This window comes from Rhinolophus sinicus, chromosome 9 (assembly GCF_057876585.1).
Source record: "Rhinolophus sinicus isolate RSI-liver-muscle chromosome 9, RSI-T2T, whole genome shotgun sequence".
Taxonomy (NCBI): domain Eukaryota; kingdom Metazoa; phylum Chordata; class Mammalia; order Chiroptera; family Rhinolophidae; genus Rhinolophus; species Rhinolophus sinicus.
Window position 1 is genome coordinate 21,441,254 of NC_142509.1, and position 20,661 is coordinate 21,461,914.

General features: G+C 49.7%; 1 protein-coding gene across 13 annotated transcripts; it reads left to right on the forward strand.

Moving 5' to 3' along the window:
- The first annotated feature begins 1,271 nt into the window (after positions 1 to 1,271).
- GAL3ST1 (galactose-3-O-sulfotransferase 1) lies at positions 1,272 to 19,124 on the forward strand. Of its 13 annotated transcripts, XM_074321221.2 has the most exons (6): positions 1,312 to 1,449; positions 5,183 to 5,260; positions 5,691 to 5,765; positions 13,450 to 13,729; positions 16,742 to 16,881; positions 17,677 to 19,124. In XM_074321221.2, exons 5-6 carry the CDS (start codon positions 16,751 to 16,753, stop codon positions 18,818 to 18,820), a joined length of 1,275 nt encoding a protein of 424 aa, XP_074177322.2. In that variant the 5' UTR covers positions 1,312 to 1,449; positions 5,183 to 5,260; positions 5,691 to 5,765; positions 13,450 to 13,729; positions 16,742 to 16,750; the 3' UTR covers positions 18,821 to 19,124. The 13 variants fall into 13 exon arrangements, with proteins under 13 accessions (XP_088657061.1, XP_019598622.3, XP_019598617.3 ...); XM_019743058.3 differs by lacking the exon at positions 5,183 to 5,260 and having other exon boundaries at positions 1,311 to 1,449; positions 5,600 to 5,765; XM_074321218.2 differs by lacking the exon at positions 13,450 to 13,729 and having other exon boundaries at positions 5,600 to 5,765.
- Positions 19,125 to 20,661: the final 1,537 nt, after the last annotated feature.

Sequence of the window (20,661 nt, forward strand, 5' to 3'; positions counted from 1 at the left end):
TGGCAGAGCCAGGGCCAGAATCCGTGGCTCACAATGGTCACAACCCCTCCCAGGGCAGGCAGGGAGTTTCTGAATCCCCTCATCCAGGGTCCCTCAATGGGCTGAGTGCTGTTGGGAGCAGAGGCCCAGTGAGGAAGTGGGTTTGGAGCTGGCTCCCCCAAAGCGAGGCATCGGGAGGCCTTGGCCCTCTGCCTTTCACCATGCCCGGGTTCTAGAAGTTTTCTGGGCAGTGGCTACAGGCCCAACCTGTGCAGGAGGAAGGCAAGAGCTTGGGCCGGCTCTGGCTGAGGGAGCAGAGAACCCAGGCCCGTCTCAGCTGGTCGTCACTGGGTGTAGGAAAGGGCTATGTTCTACTCGCATGCTCATGGCGGTGGGGCAGTGCCTCCGGAGCCAAAGCCTGCTGCCCTGGGTGGTAACGGGCCTGCCTAGGGCTGTGGCAGGGGTGCCAAGGTAAGGCTGGAGAGCGGGTCCATCAGACATGGAAATATCTGGCAGTCACGCTGATGTGGAATTTTCCCCATTCCAGAGTCGCCCAGTTATGGCGGGGGCAGTTGGGCTCTGACATGACCCATGCCCCACTGTGCGGCCAGCTACTTTTGCACTGCCCACAGCTGAGCATTCCCAATTCCAGGCAGGCATTAGTCCCCATCTTTGGTCCTCTGGGGTGAAGGAGGGAAGCCCTGGAATGGAAAAGGGTGGATCCTGGATGGGGTACCTGCATCCTGATGGTGCTGTGCTCAGCTCTGATTGGTGCCTTGAAGAGATGTGGACAGCTGAGACCTCCATGTGGCTGACTAGTTGGAGATGGGTCCCTGGCTGGAACTTCCCAGAGAAACTGGCACCCCACCCCCACCCCATCCGTATTTCAGAAGCCAAAAACGTGTCCTTAGATTGCACTGACTCTGGAGCAGGCGACCACACTTTCCAATGGATCCTCTAGGGGATCCAGAAACCCCAATAAAAACCAACTAGCCTAGCCACCTCCTTTTTTCCCAGAGCTGGATTGCCCTCACTACCACCACGCCACCCCGTTTCCAGGCACCCTCGAATCCCCTCCGGGGCTGGGAGCTCGGCTAAGCCTCAGGGTCCGGCGGCGGGACAATGGCCCCGTTGGCGCGTCGGAGACAAACGCGCCTTGTTGGGCCGCAGGCGGGGGCGCAGCGCAGCCCCGGACACGCTGAATGCGGCTTCTGTGCGTCCCTGGCGCGCGCGGAGGGGCTGGGAGGGGCCGGGGGTACCGGGAGCCCATTGGCCGCGGCTCCGGGGGCTGGGCGAGGCTGGCGGCCGCACCTGGCCCGAGCCGGCGCGGCGGCGGGGGCGGGGCGGGAGCATGGTCCAGGCCCGGTGGAGCGGGGGGCTCCGGCGGGTACGCCCCGCCGCCTAGTAAGCGCCCGGGCGGCGCGGCCCGGGCCGAGCCAGCACGCAAAGGCCGAGGACGAAGGGGACAAGGTACGTCTCAGGGGCCCAGCACCCATCACCAGCAGGGACCCTGTCTCAGTCTACCCCCTTGGGTCCCGACCTGAACTACCCTAACCTCCAAATTGGGATCACGCCAGTCAGACAGACTCTCGGACCCGAATGGTATGGGAGTGCTTGCTACACTACAGCGTCAGGGTCCCGCGGACAGCGGATGGGTGGGCAGGCTGAGGCTAAGGAGGGTGCAGGTTGGTGCTCACCTTGCCCTTGGTTTCTTTCCTAGGGTCCCCATTTCCAGGGTTTACTCAGTCCCTAGACGGGATGGGTGGGGCTGAGCTGGAAGTTCATTAATGATTAATCTTGGACACAGCAGCCAGCACCCTGGGGGAGGAGGGGCAGGAATCTACCCTTTTCCCACCAACCCTCCTCAGAAGGGGGGCTATCAGAGCAGGGGCTAGGGGCCAGGGTAAGGGACGGACACCCTCTGCTTGGGGAAGGCTATGTCCTGTACCACAGAGGGGCAAGGCCACCGAGGAGAGGCTTGTGGGAATGGGACAAACCCTGGTATCCAGTAGGGGTCGCCTAGGAAATTCAGCAATTCCCCTGTTACCTGGACCAGTGCCCAGGAAGGCGGATCAGCGTGGCCTGCCCCCCTCAGTACCAAACCAGCACTTTGGTAACAGCACAGGGCAAGACTGTGGTCCCTTCCCAATGGGGAAACAGGAGAGTGATGGGCACACATCTGGCTGCAGTAACCCACACCAGTGGGAGGGAGGGAGGGTGGCAGGCCTGACACCTGATCACCTGGGTTGCTGAGGTGACAGGTGCCATGGAAATCCTCATAAGGACAGTCCAGTTGGGAGAATCCAACCTCTTCCTTTACCAAGGGGGTGACCTGAGGCCCAGAGAGCATAAGGCCCAGGGCAGGCCTGGGCCAGAGCAGTCCCTATGCAGTTGCACTGTACCTCGCCCTGCGAAGGAGGCATTGCTACTATTCTCATTATCCTGAGGGGGAAACTGAGGCTCAAGGAGATTCAGGGACTTTCCCAAGGTCACATATTTCAAAGGTGGCTGCAAATCACAGGATGTTTGTCCTGGCCTGCATCTCAGGACCCCAGCCCTGTTCAAGACCTCTGTGCCCCTCTGGGGTCCTAGCCTCTTGGATCTGCCTGGGCAGTCCCAAACCCCCAGCTCAGGACCCCACCCCCCTAGCCTCCCTAGCTCCCAGCTCTGCCTGACACTCGCGGGGTGAGCAGTCTGCTACGCTGAGATCAGAGACAACAGAGCCCTGTTCCCAGCTGCCACCTCGGGCAGCTTTATCCCCTGCTTCTCCCTCAGGCAGAATGCTGCCTGAAGGAAGTGCCCTGTGGACAAAGAAGCCTGTCTGCTTCCCAGGCATCCCCTTGTCCGATGGGCATGGGTCAATGTTTGAGAGCTTGGGTCTGATGCCCTCGTGTCACCCAAAGAGGGAGGAGTGTCCCCTACGGTCCCTCCCTCTCTCTGGGGTCTAAGGGACTAAGTGTACCACCCTGGAGAAGAGGCAATGATTAACGGGGAGAATGATGTACAGATGGTGGAATTCCAGGCATGGCAGCAGGATCTTGAAGAGCTTCTTGCTTTGCTTTGATGAGTGAGGAATGTGGACAAGCCCTGGTTAGGAGCCCTATCCTACTCCAGACAGGGAAGGCAGGACAGAGCAGAGGTGCCCATGGGAATCCGTGGGCTGGGAGCCGGTGGAATCACCAGGTGAGAAGTGATGGTTGGGAGGAAGTGGGGTCCCAGAGAATCCCTTCTTTGCCTCTCGCCAGTTCCAGGGCAGAGATGAGGTATGGCTTGGGCACCCCACACTTAGTTCCAGTAGTGCCCTGACTTGCCATAGGAACTTAAGTGAGTCCTTCCCTATCTGTGCCTCAGTTTCTTCAGATGTGAAATCTGGGGTTAGGGAACTTGGGTCTGGATCCTGAGAAATATAGGTGCAGGTGCTCAGTAAATACTTGTGAATACATCACTTTAAAATTCATCATGGTCACAAAACAATGTCCACAATCTATTCATATGTGGAAAAAAAAGCAAGTTAAAAACAAAGTATGCTTCCCCAAAGAGAACCCTCCCACCATCTGTATGCATATATAGACAGAAAAAATGTGAAGAGGCTTATGCTAAAGTGTAAAGGGTGGTGACTTCTGGGGATGGGGCTCTTTTCATTGTCTTCTTTATATTTTTCTGTAATTGTCTAAATTTTTTTATGAGCATAGACGGTTTTTTTTGTTGTTGGGTTTTTGTGGTTTTATTATTATTTTTTTTTTGGTTTTTTCTTAAGTGTGTTATTCCAGGACCCATCAGCTCCAAGTCAAGTAATTGTTTCAATCTAGTTGTGGAGGGCGAAGCTCACACTGGCCCATGCGGGGATTGAACCGGAAACCCTGGTGTTAGGAGCATCACGCTCTAACAAACTGAGCTAACCAGCCGCCCCAAGCATGGACTGTTTTTATAATTAAAAATTTTTTTTCATTGGGAGGAGAACCAGCTAGAGCGGATGTCACTGATCTCTCTGGAAGAGACCCTACCGCCATAGCCTCCCTAGCTCCCAGCTCTGCTCTCAGGTCACCCCCTTGGCAGGGCTGGAGCACTGTCGTCAGTGCTCCCTACTCTGGAAAGCTTTGCTTCACATGGCTCTTCTTAACCCCACCCATGAGCTCACCTTTTATTCTAGAACCTGAGCTCCACTCTCATGTGGATGAGGTTCTTAGCCCTGTGTGACACTGGGTTTTGTCACTTCCCCTCCTTAAGCTTCAGCTCCCTCCTCTATAAAGTAAGGGTGATAACTGGGGCTCCCCAAGAGGATTGTGAGGGTGAGTGATGCATGGGAAGTCCTGAGCATGGACTGGACTCAGTTTGGTCCAGAATCCATGCTTATAAACCACTATCCTGGCTATTTGATGCCCTCTCTGCCCGGATTCATCCCATCATCTGTCTTTAAGCTCGCTCAGCCTGGAAAAGATAAAGTAACTCTCCCCTCTCCTGGACTTGATCCAGCATCCAGATGGGGACTCTGGGCCTCTCCTGGGGCCGTGTAAGCTCTGGTATTTCATGGGTGCCTAGGGGGCTGCTCCCAGGCTAGACGGGGCTTTGGGGGAAAGAGTAGTCATAGCAAAGTGTCAACTGCCTGCTGCTCCCTGGGAGGGGCTGGCAGCAGCTCAACCTATGAAAGTGCTCAGTGTGGGATAAATGACTGTCACAATGATTATTATTAGTTGATGGTGACACCTACTTAGAGCCCCGTCTGGGCCATTGGTAGGGGCTGTGGGCATCAGTGCTGAAGGAAGGATGCAGGGAGCTTTTCTGAGCACAGTCTGTCCATGGGCAAGGAGGAGAGGGGACAGACCTTAACGTGGCTAAGAGTGGGGAGTAAGAGATTCCAGCACCTTGACTGAGCCTGAGGGGCCCTGGGGTTTAGGGCCAGCCCTCCTAACTGCCTCTTCCTAGAGACCTTGGGAAGAATCAGCACCTCTGATTTAGCCCAAATCCCTCAAGGCTAGTCCAGGGTGACCTGCGCCACCTTCCCTCATACAGGGGTGGAGGCAGGACAGGCAGGATTACATACTGTACCTATTTGATGAAGGACTTGGAGCTTAGCTGAAATCTCATCTGACGCATCCTCCTAGCCCTGGTCAGGTGCTTCCCTCCAAGAGGCCTGGGCTGAGTTGCTTGCTCTCTGAGCTCCCCCAGATTTTAGGCAAACCTTGGTCTCTTGTCCATGTCTCAGTATCTTTAAGCCCTGGAGTGTGACAAGTGCACATTTGGACTTTTGGCTCTCTGCCCTCTGCTGTGTGACCTTAGACAGGTAAGTTCATCTCTCTGAGCCTTCTTGGTTTCTTCACCTGGGGAGTGGACTGATGGTGGTGCTTCATACAGGGCAGTGTTAAATGAGATGTGTTTCAAGCCATTAGCCTCCCCACCCCACCTGCCTCTGTCCCTCCGGCCTTCAAGCCTGTCTCAGGCTCTCTGCAGGGCTCTGCGGCTGCTTGTGTCCTTGGCCCAAGGGCACCCAGGACCTTGTTGAGCCCTTGGATGAAGGAGCTGCCTGGCTACTGAGGTCCAGGGAGGGTCAGGGACCACCCAGAGGGCAGAGGGCCAGGGCAGCACCTGCAGGATACAGAGACATGCCACCTGCTGTCCCCAGGGAGGGAACTCATGAATATTCACACCCGCTGGAGCGTGAGGGAGCCAGCCACCATACTGCTGGGTGTCATTGGAGCGTTCCTGTTTCCCAGTGACCGGAGAGGCAGCCTGGGAGTCATACGTGGCTCAGGCAGGGAGAGGAAAGGGGCAGCCAGCTGCGGCCCAAGGTGAGTGTCTCTTCCTCCATCATCGTACAAGGGTCCCTGGGGGAGCAGGACACCCTGAGACTGAGGCCTGCCTGCTCTAGACCAGAAGGTTTACCATCCTGGGCTTGGTTTCCCTGTGTGCACGTTGTGGAGGATGAGTCCTGTTTCTCCTTCATTCCGTGAAGGGAGCTGGTTCAGCCAAACTGGAGGATTACTGGGCCTGGCCTGGAGCCAGACGTTGGCACAAATGGAGAGCAGTGTGGCTGGGGTAACCCAGGAGGGCAGGAATAGATGGGGGGTGGGCTGGGGAAGGGGGACCATCTGCCCTGAGTGCCTGAGACTGTCACCTGTGTAGGCAGAGGAAGAAGGAGACCCAGGTTCTCATCCAGTCTCTGCTGCTGCTGTGCTGTGTGACTTTGAAGGTGGCACTGCCCTCTCTGAGCCTCAGCCTTCCTGCTGTGCTATTTTCCAGACTGGAGGCTGTGAGGCTGAGGGCCATGCTGAGATTGTCCTCAGTATCCCATGACCTTAGACCTAGTGCTATTAGCTGCCTGCGAACCTCCATCGTGGGCCAGTGGGCACACACACCTCGAACGGGCCACGACTGGGACCCTGGGAGAGTAACAATAATGATGATGATAACAATGCTGTGTCTGCTCTGTGCCACCTTTGTGCCAGTCACTTTCCTTGTGGGACACAGAGGATCTGCATACCACTCTGTCGTGGAGGGAGAGTTGGTATCATCATTTTGGAGGAGAAATTGAGGGCCAGAGAAGGGCACAGATTTACCTAGGGCACACAGCAAGGAAGCAGCAGAGCTGGGATTCAAACCCAGGACCCTGGTGCAGAACTGCGACTCTCCCGTGTAGAACTGACATGTGTAGCTCTCACACATATGTTGTCAGCCCTCGCCACATTCTGCCCTGAGGGTCATTGGGGTTCATTCATCAAACATTCACCAGGTGCCCGGCTCAAAGAGCTCAGAGCTGAATCACCATCAGGATTGCCTGCAGCTGGGCATGGAAGGGATCCCTCTTCTCACACGCCCAGTCCCATGAACTGGGACTGGGCCCCGGTCAATAGTAATAATAATTTTTATTTTTAATTTATTGGGGTGCCAATTGTTAGTAAAATTACATAGATTTCAGGTGTACAATTCTGTATTACATCATCTATAAATCCCATTGTGTGTTCACCACCCAGAGTCAGTTCTCTTTCCATCACCACATATTTGATCCCCTTTACCCTCATCTCCCACCCACCGCCCCTTACCCTCTGGTAACCACTAAACTATTGTCTGTGTCTATGAGTTTTTGTTTCTCATTTGTTTGCCTTGTTCTCTTGTTGTTTTTGGTTTATATACCACATATCAGTGAAATCATATGGTTCTCTGCTTTTTCTGTCTGACTTATTTCTCTTAGCATTATATTCTCAAGATCCATCCATGTTGTCACAAATGTTCCTATATCATATTTTCTTACCGCCTAATAGTATTCCATTGTGTATATATACCACAACTTCTTTATCCATTCATCCATCGAAGGACATTTTGGTTGTTTCCATGTCTTGGCCACTGTAAACAAAGCTACAATGAACATTGGAGCACACGTGTCTTTATGTATAAATGTTTTCAGATTTTTTGGGTAGATACCCAGGAGAGGGATTGCTGAGTCATATGGTAATTCTATTCGTAATTTTTTGAGGAACCTCCACACCACCTTCCATAACGGCTGCACCAGTCTGCATTCCCACCAACAGTGTATGAGGGTTCCTTTTTCTCCACAGCCTCTCCAACACTTGTTACTATTTGTCTTGTTGATGATAGCCATTCTACTGGTATGAGGTGATATCTCATTGTGGTTTTGATTTGCATTTCTCTGATGATTAGTGATGTTGAGCATTTTTTCATATGTCTACTTGCCATTTGCATGTCCTCTTTGGAGAAATGTCTCTTCAGGTCCTCTGCCCATTTTTCAATTCAGTTGTTTGTTTTTTTGTTGTTGAGTTTCATGAGTTCCTTGTATATTTTGGATATTAGCCCCTTATCGGAGGCACTGTTTGCAAAAATCTTCTCCCATTCAGTTGGTTGCCTCTTTATTTTGTTGATGGTTTCTTTTGCTGTGCAGAAGCTTTTAAGTTTCATATAGTCCCATTTGTTTATTTTAGCTTTTACTTCCCTTGCCTTTGGAGTCAAATTTAAAAAATGCTCTTTGAACCCAAGGTCCATAAGTTTAGTACCTATGTTTTCTTCTATGCAGTTTATTGTGTCAGGTCTTATGCTTAAGTTTTTGATCCATTTTGAATTAATTTTGGTAAATGGTGACAGATAGCAGTCCAGTTTCATTCTTTTGCACGTGGCTATCCAATTCTCCCAGCACCATTTATTGAAGGGGCTGTCTTTCCTCCATTGTATGTCTTTACCTTCTTTGTCAAAAATTATCTGTCCATATTGATGTGGTTTTATTTCTGGGTTCTCAATTCTATTCCATTGGTCTATGTGTCTGTTTTTCTGCCAATACCATGCTGTTTTGATTATTGTAGCCCTGTAGTACAAGCTAAAGTCAGGGAGTGTAATACCTCCAGTATTGTTCTTTTTTCTTAAGATTGCTTTGGCTATTCGGGGTCTTTTGTGGTTCCAAACAAATCTGATGATTTTTTGTTCTATTTCTTTTAAAAATGCCATTGGGATTTTGATGGGGATTGCATTGAATCTGTATGTTGCTTTGGGTAATATGGCCATTTTAACTATGTTGATTCTTCCAATCCATGAGCACGGAATGTCTTTCCGTTTCTTTGTGTCTTCTTTAATTCCTTCAAAAATGTCTGATAGTTTTCAGCATATAGGTCCTTCACATCCTTGGCTAAGTTTATTCCTAGGTATTTTATTCTTTTTGCTGCAATTGCAAAAGGAATTGTTTTTTGTATTTCTTTTTCTGAGATTTCATTGTTAGTATATAGGAATGCAATGGACTTTTGTACATTGATTTTGTAGCCAGCAACTTTACTGTATTCGTTGATTGTTTCTAATAGCTTTTTGGTGGCGTGTTTAGGGTCTTCTATATATAGCATCATGTCATCTGCAAAGAGTGATAATTTAACTTCTTTGTTCCCAATTTGGATGCCTTTTATTTCTTTCTCTTGCCTGATTGCTCTGGCACGGACTTCCAACACTATGTTGAAAAGCAGAGGTGATAGGGGACAGCCCTGTCGTGTTCCGGAACGTAGAGCAAAGGGCTTCAGTTTTTCACCGTTAATTATGAGATTAGCTGAGGGCTTGTCATATATGGCCTTTATTATGTTAAGGTATTTTCCTTCTATACTTATTTTAGTAAGTGTTTTAATCATAAATGGATGTTGTATCTTGTCAAATGCTTTTTCTGCATCAATTGATATAATCCTATGATTTTTGTCCTTTATTTTATGTGATGTATCACATTGATGGATTTGCGAATATTGAACCATCCTTGTGCCCCAGGGATGAACCCCACTTGGTCGTGATGAATAATCTTTTTAATGCATTGTTGTATTCGATTTGCTAGAATTTTGTTTAGGATTTTTGCATCTGTATTCATCAGAGATATTGGTCTGTAGTTTTCTTTTTTGTGTGTTGTCCTTACCAGGGTAATGTTGGCCTCATAAAATGAGTTAGGGAGTACTGTCTCTTCTTCAATTTTTTGGAAGAGTTTGAGCAGGATTGGTATTAGATCCTCTTTGAAGGTTTGGTAGAATTCACTAGTGAAGCCATCTGGTCCCGGACTTTTGCTTTTGGGAAGGTTTTGGATGACTGATTCAATTTCATTACTGGTGATCGGTCTGTTTAGATTTTCCAGTTCTTCGTGGTTCAGCCTTGGAACGCTATATGTTTCTAACAACTTATCCATTTCTTCTAGGTTATTGAATTTGGTGGCATATAGTCCTTCATAGTATTCTTGGATGATCCTTTGTATTTCTGTGGCATCTGTGATAACTTCCCCTTTTTCATTTCTGATTTTGTTAATTAGTGTCTTCTCTCTTTTTAGCTTAGTGAGTCTAGCCAAGGGTTTGTCAATTTTGTTAATCTTTTCAAAGAACCAGCTCTTTGTCACATTAATTTTTTCTATTGTCTTTTTATTCTCTATTTCATTTAGTTCTGCTCTGATTTTTGTTATTTCCTTTCCTCTGCTGACCTTGGGTTTCACTTGTTCTTCTTTTTCTAGTTCTTTAAGGTGTAACATGAGGTTATTTATTTGGGATTTTTCTTGTTTCTTGAGAGAGGCCTGTAATGATATAAATTTATAAATTTCCCTCTTAAAACTGCTTTGCTGTATCCCAAAAATTTTGGTAGGATGTATTTTCATTGTCATTTGTTTCTATGTATCTTTTGATCTCTCCTCTAATTTCTTCTTTGACCCAGTCGTTCTTTAAAAGTATCTTGTTTAATCTCCATGTATTTGTGTTTTTTCCTGCTTTCTTTTTGTAGTTGATATTCCAATTTCAAAGACTTGTGATCAGAGAATATGCTTGGTATGATTTCAATCTTCTTAAATTTGCTGAGGCTGATTTTATGTCCCAATATATGGTCTATCCTTGAGAATGTTCATGTACATTAGAAAAGAATGTATAGTCTGATGTTTTAGGATGAAGTGCTCTATATATGTCAATTATGTCCATTTCATCTAATGTGTCATTTAGGGCTGCTATTTCGTTATTTATTTTGTGTTTGGATGATCTATCCATAGCTGTCAATGATGTATTTAAGTCCCCTGGTATAATTGTGGTTTGGTCAATTTCTCCCTTTAGTTCTGTTAGTAGTTGCTTGGTATATTTCGGTGCTCCCTGATTGGGGGCATAAATATTGATGACTGTTATGTCTTCTTGTTGTATAGTTCCCTTTACCATTATGAAATGTCCATCTTTGTCTCTTGTTATCTTTTTCACCCTGAAGTCTGTTTCATCTGATATCATGATGGCTACACCTGATTTTCTCTGGGTACCATTTGCTTGGAGTATCAATTTCCACCTTTTCACTTTGAGTCTATGCTTGTCCTTGTAGCTGAGATGTGTCTCTTGGAGACAGCATATGGTTGGGTTTAGTTTTTTGATCCAATCTGCTACTCTGTGCCTTTTTATTGGTGAATTCAGTACATTTACATTTAGGGTGATTATTGATATGTGAGGATTTCCTGTCATTCTATCTTTAGTTTTCTGGTAAGGCTGTGTCTCCATTGTTTCTTTGCCTTTTTGTTGTTGTCTATTATTTCTGTGTGGTGGTATTCTATGATGTTTCCCTGTGTTTCTTCTTTTATTACAGTATATATTTCAGTTCCGGATTTTTTTTTTGAGTGGTTACCCTTAAGTTTATGTAAAAGAAAGTTTGATATTTAGAGTATTCCATTTTCTTCAGCACGCTTACTTTCTCCATTCCCATATTCCGGTTCAGGCCTTTACTCTCCCCCTTTTTGAGTTTTGGTTGCCACAAATTGTCCCTGTTGATGGTGGTCGAATAGCCTCCTTTAGTATTTCTTGTAGTGCAGGTCATGTATTAGAAAATTCCCTCAGCTTCTGTATGTCTGGAAAGGTCTTTATTCCTCCTTCATATCTAAAGGATATCTTTTCTGGATATATTATTCTTGGCTCATAATTTCTCTCTTTCAATAGTTTGAATATTTGGTTCCACTCCCTTCTGGCTTGTAGAGTTTCTGCTGAAAAATCTGATGATAATCTAATGGGCTTTCCTTTCTAGGTTACCATCTGCTTTTCCCTGGTTGCTTTGAGGATTCTTTCTTTGTCGTTGATTTTAGACAGCTTCAATACAATGTGCCTTGGAGAAGGCCTGTTGGGATTGAGGTAATTAGGTGTTCTATTTTCTTCTTGGATTCGAGGTTCCAGTTCTGTCCACAAGTTTGGGAAGTTCTCATCAACAATTTGTTTGAATATATTCTCTGTTCCCTTCTCTCTTTCTTCTCCTTCTGGTATGCCCATTATTCTTATATTGCTCTTTCTGATGGAGTCAGAAAGTTCTTGTAAAGTTCTTTCATTTCTTTTAAGTCTCAAGTCTCTTTCTTCTTCCATCCGTGTAATTTCCAGGTTTCTATCTTCGATGTCACTGATTCTTTCCTCCATCTGGTGAACTCTACTACCTAATCTGGTTATTTCATTCTTAATTTCTTCTATTGAGTTCTTAATCTCCAGAAATTCTATTTGATTCTTTTTAAAAATTTCAATCTCTTTTGTAAAATGCTCATGTTGTTCTTTGATTGTGTTTCTGAGTTCATTCAACTGCCTTTCTGTGTTTTCTTGCATCTCGTTGATTTTTTTCAGAACTGCAATCTTGAATTCTCTGTCATTTAAGTCACATATTTCCATATCTTTAAGTTCCTTTTCTGGAGACTTTTCACTTTCTTTCTGAGCTGTCTTGTTGCCTTGGTTATTCATGGCAATTAGTGATTTATTATTTCTCTTCCTAGACATCTACAGGAGCGGCTTCTGCAACAGGGTGATAGGAAGAGGTCTTTCTTTTGTTTTCCAGTACTTGTTGGTAGAATGTTTTATTTTCTCTCCAACTGCAGCCTTTTTTTTCTCTCTCACATGGTAGTGCTATGTTTTCTCTGCACTATTCCAGCTTCTCACACAATGGGGGGATTCCCTGGGAGATGGGCTTCTCCTCTGTTAATAGTTCGCCTGGGTCACAGGGTGCAGTGTCCTGCTGGGTATACGGAGAGCTTTTGAAGTTCCAAATTTCTTCCTGCACCAGATTCAGAGCCCGTATGTTTCAGCAGTTCTGTTTACTCCTGCAGGGATCCGCCAAGATAGGTGGGGCCAGGGGCGGGGTGAGTTGTGAGAGGTGGCCCAGAGCAATGTCAGCGACCACCACCACAGCCGGTCCTGCTTCCACAGCTCCCTCTCCTCTGCCGGAACTAGCTGGGCTGCGAATCTGCCTCTGCGGTCCACAGTTCTCAGAACAGAAAATATTCTGTTCCTTTGATCTGACACTGCCACCGTTCAGCTTCTAGCACCAGGCAGGTGGGGGCAGGGCGAGCACCGGGAGGGTAGGGAGGGGTGGCTAGTCTCAGTGCCTAAGGCCTCCATTCTCTGCTCAGCAGTGAGGGCCCAAACCACCGCTTTCAGCCCTCCTCCCTCAGTCCCTTCTCCGAGGTCTCCGCCATGAGCGTTGGGCTCAGCCGTGTTACATGCTGTCCCCTCAGGCCTGTGGGCCATAAGCGGAGCCCTAGCAGTCCGAGCTCCTCCTTCTCCCGCAGCTGCCGCAGTTCCAGGATGCAGGGAGCTCAGAGCACCGAGCCAGGCCTACGTCCTGCGCCCGAGCGGCTCCGTCTCCGCACTTCTCCCTTCCCTCCTACCCTGCTCGTGCGATTCGCCCACCTTTAGGTGAATTCAGTAGTGGGCCTCTTCGTCTTGCCTGTCTGCTGTGCAGGGAGTCCTTTGTGGAGCCATTGTTGTTGGATTAGTTGTAAATTCCAGGGGAGCTTTACAGAGGCTCAGCTCACGCCGCCATTTTGATGACAATAATAATTAATATGTATTGATCTCCACCTGTGAATGCATTCTCTCATTGAAATCTCACAACTTCATAACTATTTTCCCCCCAGCGGAGCTCCTGGCTGCCAGCCAGCTTCTTTCTCTGCCGCAGTTTACCCAGGGGCTCTGCCTATGATCACTAAGGGTGCTGTCTGCCCTGATTTTGCTGTTGTGCATCCATTGTACACAGGAAACTGAGGCTCGCAGAGGGTGAGTGATGTACCCAAGTTCAAAAAGGCCAGGCAGGAAGGGAACCACCAATCTTGGACGCCTCAGGCTGCTGAGACAGAAAGGACCAGCCACCAGGGTCCCCTCTGCTTCCCCACCCTTCATCCTCACTGTCCTGGCCCAGCCCACAGAGGGCAGACCACACTGCGCTGCTGGGACATACCTCCACCTCCTGTGATAAAACTTCCGGCTGCACACACGCTCCTTTTCGTCCGTTTGGGTCTGGACCTGGGACACTCCAGGTAAGGGCTGCCATGGAGAAAGGTGGAAGCTGCACATTAGAAGCTGACAGACCTGGGTTCAAATTCCAGCTCTGAACCCTGTCCTGCTGAATGACGTTGGGCAAGTTACCTCCTGGAGCCTCAGTTTCCCTGTCTGCAAAATGCCGGTGACAGTGAGTCTGCCTCCTGGGATAGCTGGGCGGAGTCAGTAAAATGCTCTGTAGACGCCCCTGCGTAGCACGTGGCTCATACTTGGGGTTAAAAAGTGATCCCAGAAGGTGGGATGGCCCAGGACCCGGCACTTGGCAGGGTCCAGCACTGTTTGAGGAAGCCCAAATGGGGAAATAATGAATGAATGAATGAATGAGTGAAGCACTGATGGTGGTTGGGGGGCTGTCCTGGGCGGGGTCAGACAGAGCCTGATTGATGGTTCTGGGAGGCTAGTCTGCCCCCTGCTGGCTGGCCTTCACCTCAGAACCTCTGCTATCAGCTTCCCAGAGTTCTGGAAAGCGTCCTGGTGAGTGGGGCTGCTGGGGGGCGGGGTGGGCCCAGGGGATTTTCTGAAGGTGGGAATCCTAACTCCTCTTCGTTTTAAAGTCAGAGAAACCGAGGCCTGGGGTTCCACTCAGAGTTTGGGCCTGACTCTGTGGTTCTCGCCTGACCCAGGGCTCTGCCCTGTTTTCCTCTGGGCCCTCAGGGAGCAGGAGGCTGATGGGGGCACTTGAAGCATTGGGCAGATTTACTCTTGGTGGGGAGGCCCAGTGGCCACGCCTTGTCCGGGGGGGCCCACCCTGAGGGTGACAAAGACAGGCCCAGAGCATGTCCCTGGGGCCTCAGGAGGGGAACAGCTAACTCTGAGCGATAACTGTGTGCTAATCACTTTGCCTGCCCCATCAAAGGAAGAGCTAGTGAGCGGGGCTACCAGCCCCCCATTTTACAGATGAAAACTGAGGCTCCAAAGGGTTTCTGTGTTTGAAACATAGAACTGGGTCTTTAAGAGACTGAGGTCAGCACCTCCCCTTCCTGGGGCCCCTCCATGACCAGACCATGGCTAATTGGCTTACCCCACCTCACAAACTTTATGATTTATTATTTAAATATATTAAATATATTTTATTGGCTTTTTCTGATTAAAAACGTCACACATGCTCCTTTAAAAAATGCAACCATTATAGAAATACATAACATAGAAAAATATTTCCTTATATACCCCTCCCCCAGCTATGCAGAGGATACCACTGTCAAAATTTTAAATACTGCCCTCCAGTTGTTTCTGGGCCTACATACATATTTACTTATATGCATATATGGATTTGGGGATGTACTGATCTGGAACTTTCTCTTTTTTTTCACATTAATAGATCATGGTGTATTTTTGAGCCTATCCACATAGTTCTGCCTTTTTTCTTTTTTTTTTAAATGGGTACAGGTGACTCCTTCTGGGAATGGGCCTTGGTTTGTGTAACAGTTTCCCACTGGTGGACAACTGAGGTTGTTTCTAATTTTTTTTTTTGTATTTCTGACCAAACTGCCATGAACACCCTTGCTAGTGTGACTTTGCCCAAGTATTTCCATAAAATAGTTGGAATTCAGAGAGTTTGTAGCTTTCTCCTTTGATAGAACCGCCCTCCGAAACTCACGTTCCCCTCCACCCCGACCCTGTCCATTTTGCCCATCTGAGTGAACAGGGATATATCGTCATGAGGGAGGCCAAATTTCCTCTTGTATATTTTCTTCCTCTGCAAATTGCCTCTTCATGTCCTTTCCTGTGAGGAGAAATTTCTAGATGATGAGCAGAGGACTCAGGGTCTGTTGTGGCTGGTGGGGTGGGCGTGGAGTACCCTTTCTCTGGGAAAGGCTTGTGGGTGTCTCGAGTAACTTTTCCAGGGGGAAGTATGTGGTGGCCTCCTCCAGGTGGGCTGTTTGGCCTCTGGCCCCAGGGATTGTGGTGATGTGCCATGTGCGTGGTCATGGGGTTCATTCATCAAACATTCACCAGGTGCCAGGTGCCGGGCTCACAAGGCAGCACGCATGACCTCTTGTGGCCTTGGGCCCAGGGTCCTGTGCTGAATGCACTGGAACAGGAGTGGAAAGTTTTGTGCCTTGGCCTTACAGCTAAGGGGAGGTGGGAAGACTTCTGAGCCCCAGCTCTTTCCTGAACCCCATCCCTCAGCATAAACTGCCCCTGTTACAGCTCATGCCAAACCCCCCAAAACTAAAACAAAACAAAAACCCCAGGACACCCAGTTAAATTTTATTTTTAGATAAACATTGAATAATTTTTAGTATATCCCATGCAATATTTGGGTCATACTTATACTTTAAAAAATTTGTTTGATGTTTATCTGAAATTCAGATTTACCTGGGCAACCCTCCCTGCTGGCAACCGTAGAGGAGATGGGTGTGTGGGCAGAGACCTGGCAGGCTGAGCCCCCTCCTTCCTCACTCTGAGCCTCAGTTTCTCCAGCTGCCTTCACTACAGACCCAGGACCCCAGTGAAGAGATGAGGAACGTCGGCCCATCACTGAGCAGCTGAGAAGGGTGGCACAGGGGATGGGTAGATCTGGGGCTTCTGAAAGGTGAGGGATTCATGGCCCCTCTCTGTAGATAGCCCTGGCGCCAGGCCTGAGGGAATGGGGCAATGGGAGAGGGTCTTCTTTTCCTTCTTAGAAAACAATTTCATAATGAAGTCCAAAAAGGTATGAACAGCAAACTAATGAACACCCGTGTACCCAGTCCACCACTCAGCTTAAAACATTAAAACTGAACCAGGTAATAGAACCTGCTTGCTGCCCCACTCCCCAACCTCTCTCTGCATTGGCTTCACCCACCATCTCTGTCTGCACCCCTTTTGCTGTGTCTCTCCATGTATTTGTCTCTGTCCTTGTCTGAACCTTGCTAGGGGGCCAGAGAGCTGGTGAAGGCAGGGCCCAATGTCAAAGGCTGCCCCTTAACCCAATCAGGCCTGGGGAAGTAGTGGGGGCTCCCTGGAGCCAGCGTCCTGATTCTTGCCCTGCTCTGTGCCCCCTACAGGTGTCTGAGATGCCGCTGCCACCGAAGAAGCGCTGGGAGTCGATGGCCAAGGGGCTGGTGCTGGGAGCACTCTTCACCAGCTTCCTGCTGCTGCTGTACTCATACGCCGTCCCCCCACTGCATGCTGGCCTGGCTTCCATGTGAGTGGCCCTTCTGGGCAGCTAAAGGGTGGGGTGCAGGTGAGGGGGCACCCTGCACCCTGTACCATGCTGTGCTGAGTAGAAATTCCACTGAGGGCAGAACTCACTGTGTAACCCTGGACCTCAGTGTCCTCATCTGTGAAGTGGGCCTAATAATGGAGCCTGCCTTATGTAGCATGAAAATCAGATAACACCATCTGTGTACAGGGCTTGAATTACCATCATCTGAGGCTCCAATGGGGCTAGGAGGTAGGGGTGTGGGGGTGACTTGTCCAAGAGCATTCAGCTGGCACAGGACCTCGATCCAAACTGGGGTCTGTCTGCCTCCAAGCCTGGCTCTTAGCCATGAGGCTATCCCACCTCCCATGGGGCTGCTCAGCTTATGCCTGGAATAGCCCGTGCCCTTCATTGGTGGTATCAAGTTGAACTAGAGGAAATTACTGATAATTGACCATTTTTGACCTACAAAATTTCACGTGGTTCAACCTAATGCTAATTCATGATAAATCTGCAAGGACTCAGTGGCAACGAATGAGACAAGAACCAGCATGCACATTTCACTTTGACCTCACACCAACACCACCAACAGGATCTGTTATTTCCCCCTTTTCATAGATGAGGGACATAAGGCCAGAGAGGCCAAACCACAGGCCCAGGCATTCCATCTGGCTCCCATCTGGGCTCCCCTGCCACCACCATCCCCAACAATCCTGTTCTCTAGACACCAGGGCTTGGGACTCTGACACCTGGTGTCCCCAGCAGCCCCTGAGGCTGTCCCTACCACTCTGTCCCCAGCAGGACCCCGGAGGGTGCAGCGCCCTGCTCCCCAGCCCCGGGTGAGCCAGAGACAGCAACCCCGGCTAACGGCTCGGTGGGAGGGTGCCAGCCTCAGCGCAACATTGTGTTCATGAAGACACACAAGACGGCCAGTAGCACGCTGCTCAACATCCTGTTCCGCTTCGGCCAGAAGCATGGGCTCAAGTTCGCCTTCCCCAATGGCCGCAACGACTTCGACTACCCAGCCTTCTTCGCCCGCAGCCTGGTGCAGGACTACCATCCGGGGGCCTGCTTCAACATCATCTGCAACCATATGCGCTTCCACTACGACGAGGTCCGGGGCCTGGTGCCACCCAACGCCACCTTCATCACCGTGCTCCGTGACCCCGCTCGCCTTTTCGAGTCCTCCTTCCACTATTTCGGCTCGGTGGTGCCCTTCACGTGGAAGCTCTCCAGCCACGACAAGCTGGCCGAGTTCCTGCAGGACCCTGACCGCTACTATGATCCCAACGGCTACAACGCCCACTACCTCCGCAACCTGCTCTTCTTTGACCTGGGCTACGACAGCGGCCTGGACCCCAGCAGCCCGCGGGTGCAGGAGCACATCCTGGAGGTGGAGCGTCGCTTCCACCTGGTGCTCCTGCAGGAGTACTTTGACGAGTCCCTGGTGCTGCTCAAAGACCTGCTGTGCTGGGAGCTGGAGGACGTGCTCTACTTCAAGCTCAATGCCCGTCGTGCCTCGGCCGTGCCCCGCCTGTCCGGCGAGCTGTACCAGCGTGCCACCGCCTGGAATGTGCTGGATGCCCGCCTCTATCGCCACTTCAACGCCAGCTTCTGGCGCAAGGTGGAGGCATTCGGGCGGGAGCGCATGGCCCGTGAGGTGGCCGCTCTGCGACGTGCTAATGAGCACATGCGGCGTATCTGCATCGATGGGGGCCACGCCGTGGACGCCGCTGCCATCCAGGACTCAGCCATGCAGCCCTGGCAGCCCCTGGGCGCCAAGTCCATCCTGGGCTACAACCTCAAGAAGAGCATTGGGCAGCGGCACGCACAGCTCTGTCGTCGCATGCTCACACCCGAGATCCAGTACCTGATGGACCTGGGTGTCAACCTGTGGGTCACCAAGCTCTGGAAGCTCATTCGGGACTTTCTGCAGTGGTGACATCCCGCCAGTCCAGCGGCCCCACCCTGCCTGCTTGCCGGGCCTGGCAGGGACCTGCTGGTCTCCCCCACGCCCCTCCTGGTGCCACCCCGGTCCCTGGGGTAAGGTGGGGCTGCTGTGGGGACGCAGCCAGCCAGCACTGGGCCCATGGCACACAGAGAAGGCCTGAGATCCGTATTTGATTAATTACACCTTTTTAAAAATTTAAATCCCCTTCCTTCCAAAAAAAGAATGTTCTATTCCATGCCTTCCCTTACAGGGAAGACCTCAGAAGTAAAGGCATTTGATGTTGTGTTTTTGTTAACCAGCCTCAGTGGTGGTGACTGGCAGGGCCCTGGTGGGGGGGTGATGACTGGTGGGGACTGGGGACCCCAAGAGAGCACGATGGTGCTTATGTGAGTATATCTGTGAGACAGATACCCGTGGTGTGGCAAGGAATTCGTGTGAGCCAAAATGCTGAAGCCCTGTGTGGTTGAAGGACTCCAGCAAGTTACCAGGACCTGGAAGATCGTGTGTGTGTGTGTGTGTGTGTGTGTGTGTGTGTGTGTGTGTGTGTGTGACAGGGAGGTGGGGAGCACTCCGTGGGCATTGAGCAGCAGGTCTAGGGCCCAGGCTAAGGGTTCCTTGTACAATCTCTAATCTCACAATAATCCTTTGAGGCAGGCACAGTAACTGTCCCATTTTGCAGATGTGGGAACTGACATTCTGAGAGGGCAAAGGACTTGCCCAAGGTCATGTATCAAACCCAAAACTAAACCATCTCCCTGGGACCCTGAACCCCGTCCATCTCTAGCGCCTGTTCACCCCCTTCTCCCCCACCGACCAATCCTTGCGCTCCAACTCTACCTAGGCCCTGGTTCCCCCCTTACACCCTGGGATTTCATATATTAATCCAAAAATATTTGGTATTCATCAGATATCTCTGTGCACCCCAGCCCTAAGCTGGCCCTAAGTGTATAGCAATTAGCAAGTTGGCCCAGGGGTCTCCTGGAGCTCATGTCCAGAGAGGAAGATGGCGGCCAAACAACCAAGGCAAGTCAGGTATGACCAACCAGGGTGGGAATGCATCTGCTCTAACCAACCTGTCTTCCTCAGCCTCCCCAGGGGAACAGGGGCCCTTTCTGGGACTCTTGGGTCTCTAACCAGGAGCCAGCGACCAGACATGAAAGGCAGAAACCACAGCCAAATGACCCCATTGGAGACTTGTTTGTGCCAGTCTCCAAGCCAAGTGCTTGCACAACTCATTGGAATATCTGCAACCTCCCAGCTTTATAGTTCAAAGGTCAGAGAGGTTAAGTGACCTACCCAAGGTCACACAGCTAATTAGTGCCAGAGCCAGAATTCAAAGCCTGATTGATCAGTCAGCTCTTAACCTCTCTCCCTGGGCTTGAGTCAGTCTTCCTCCTGGAAGTGAGCTTCTGGTCCAAGCAGGGTATAAACGGGTTAGGGTGACCAAGTGTCTCAATTTCCTGGGACTGGCCCAGTTTTAGCACTGAAAGTTCCTACATTCCCAGGAAACTCCTTGGTCCCAAGCAACCAGGATGGTGGGTCAGCCTAGGAGTGGTTTGACCCCATTAACCCCCTAGAATCATTGCCTGCACCCTCATAATGTTCTTTGCAGTAAGAAATAAGCACACCCTTGAAGTCTTGATTTAGTTCATGTGGAGAGACCTAAGGAAAAATAAATAAATTAAATAAATAAATAAATAAATACTGACAATAGCTAAGACTATTCTCAGGAAAAATGTTAGTGACCGCAAATCCATGAGATAATTTTCCTTCTCTTTTATTAATCAAAGATGTGACTTAGTGCAATATGATAACAGCCTGGGTTTGTGGAA

Excerpts from the sequence above, each read along its gene's own strand:
- GAL3ST1 (XM_019743055.3), top strand. Across the intron at positions 16,882-17,676 it reads CATGCTGGCCTGGCTTCCAT|CAGGACCCCGGAGGGTGCAG; the intron begins GTGAGTGGCCCT and ends CTCTGTCCCCAG.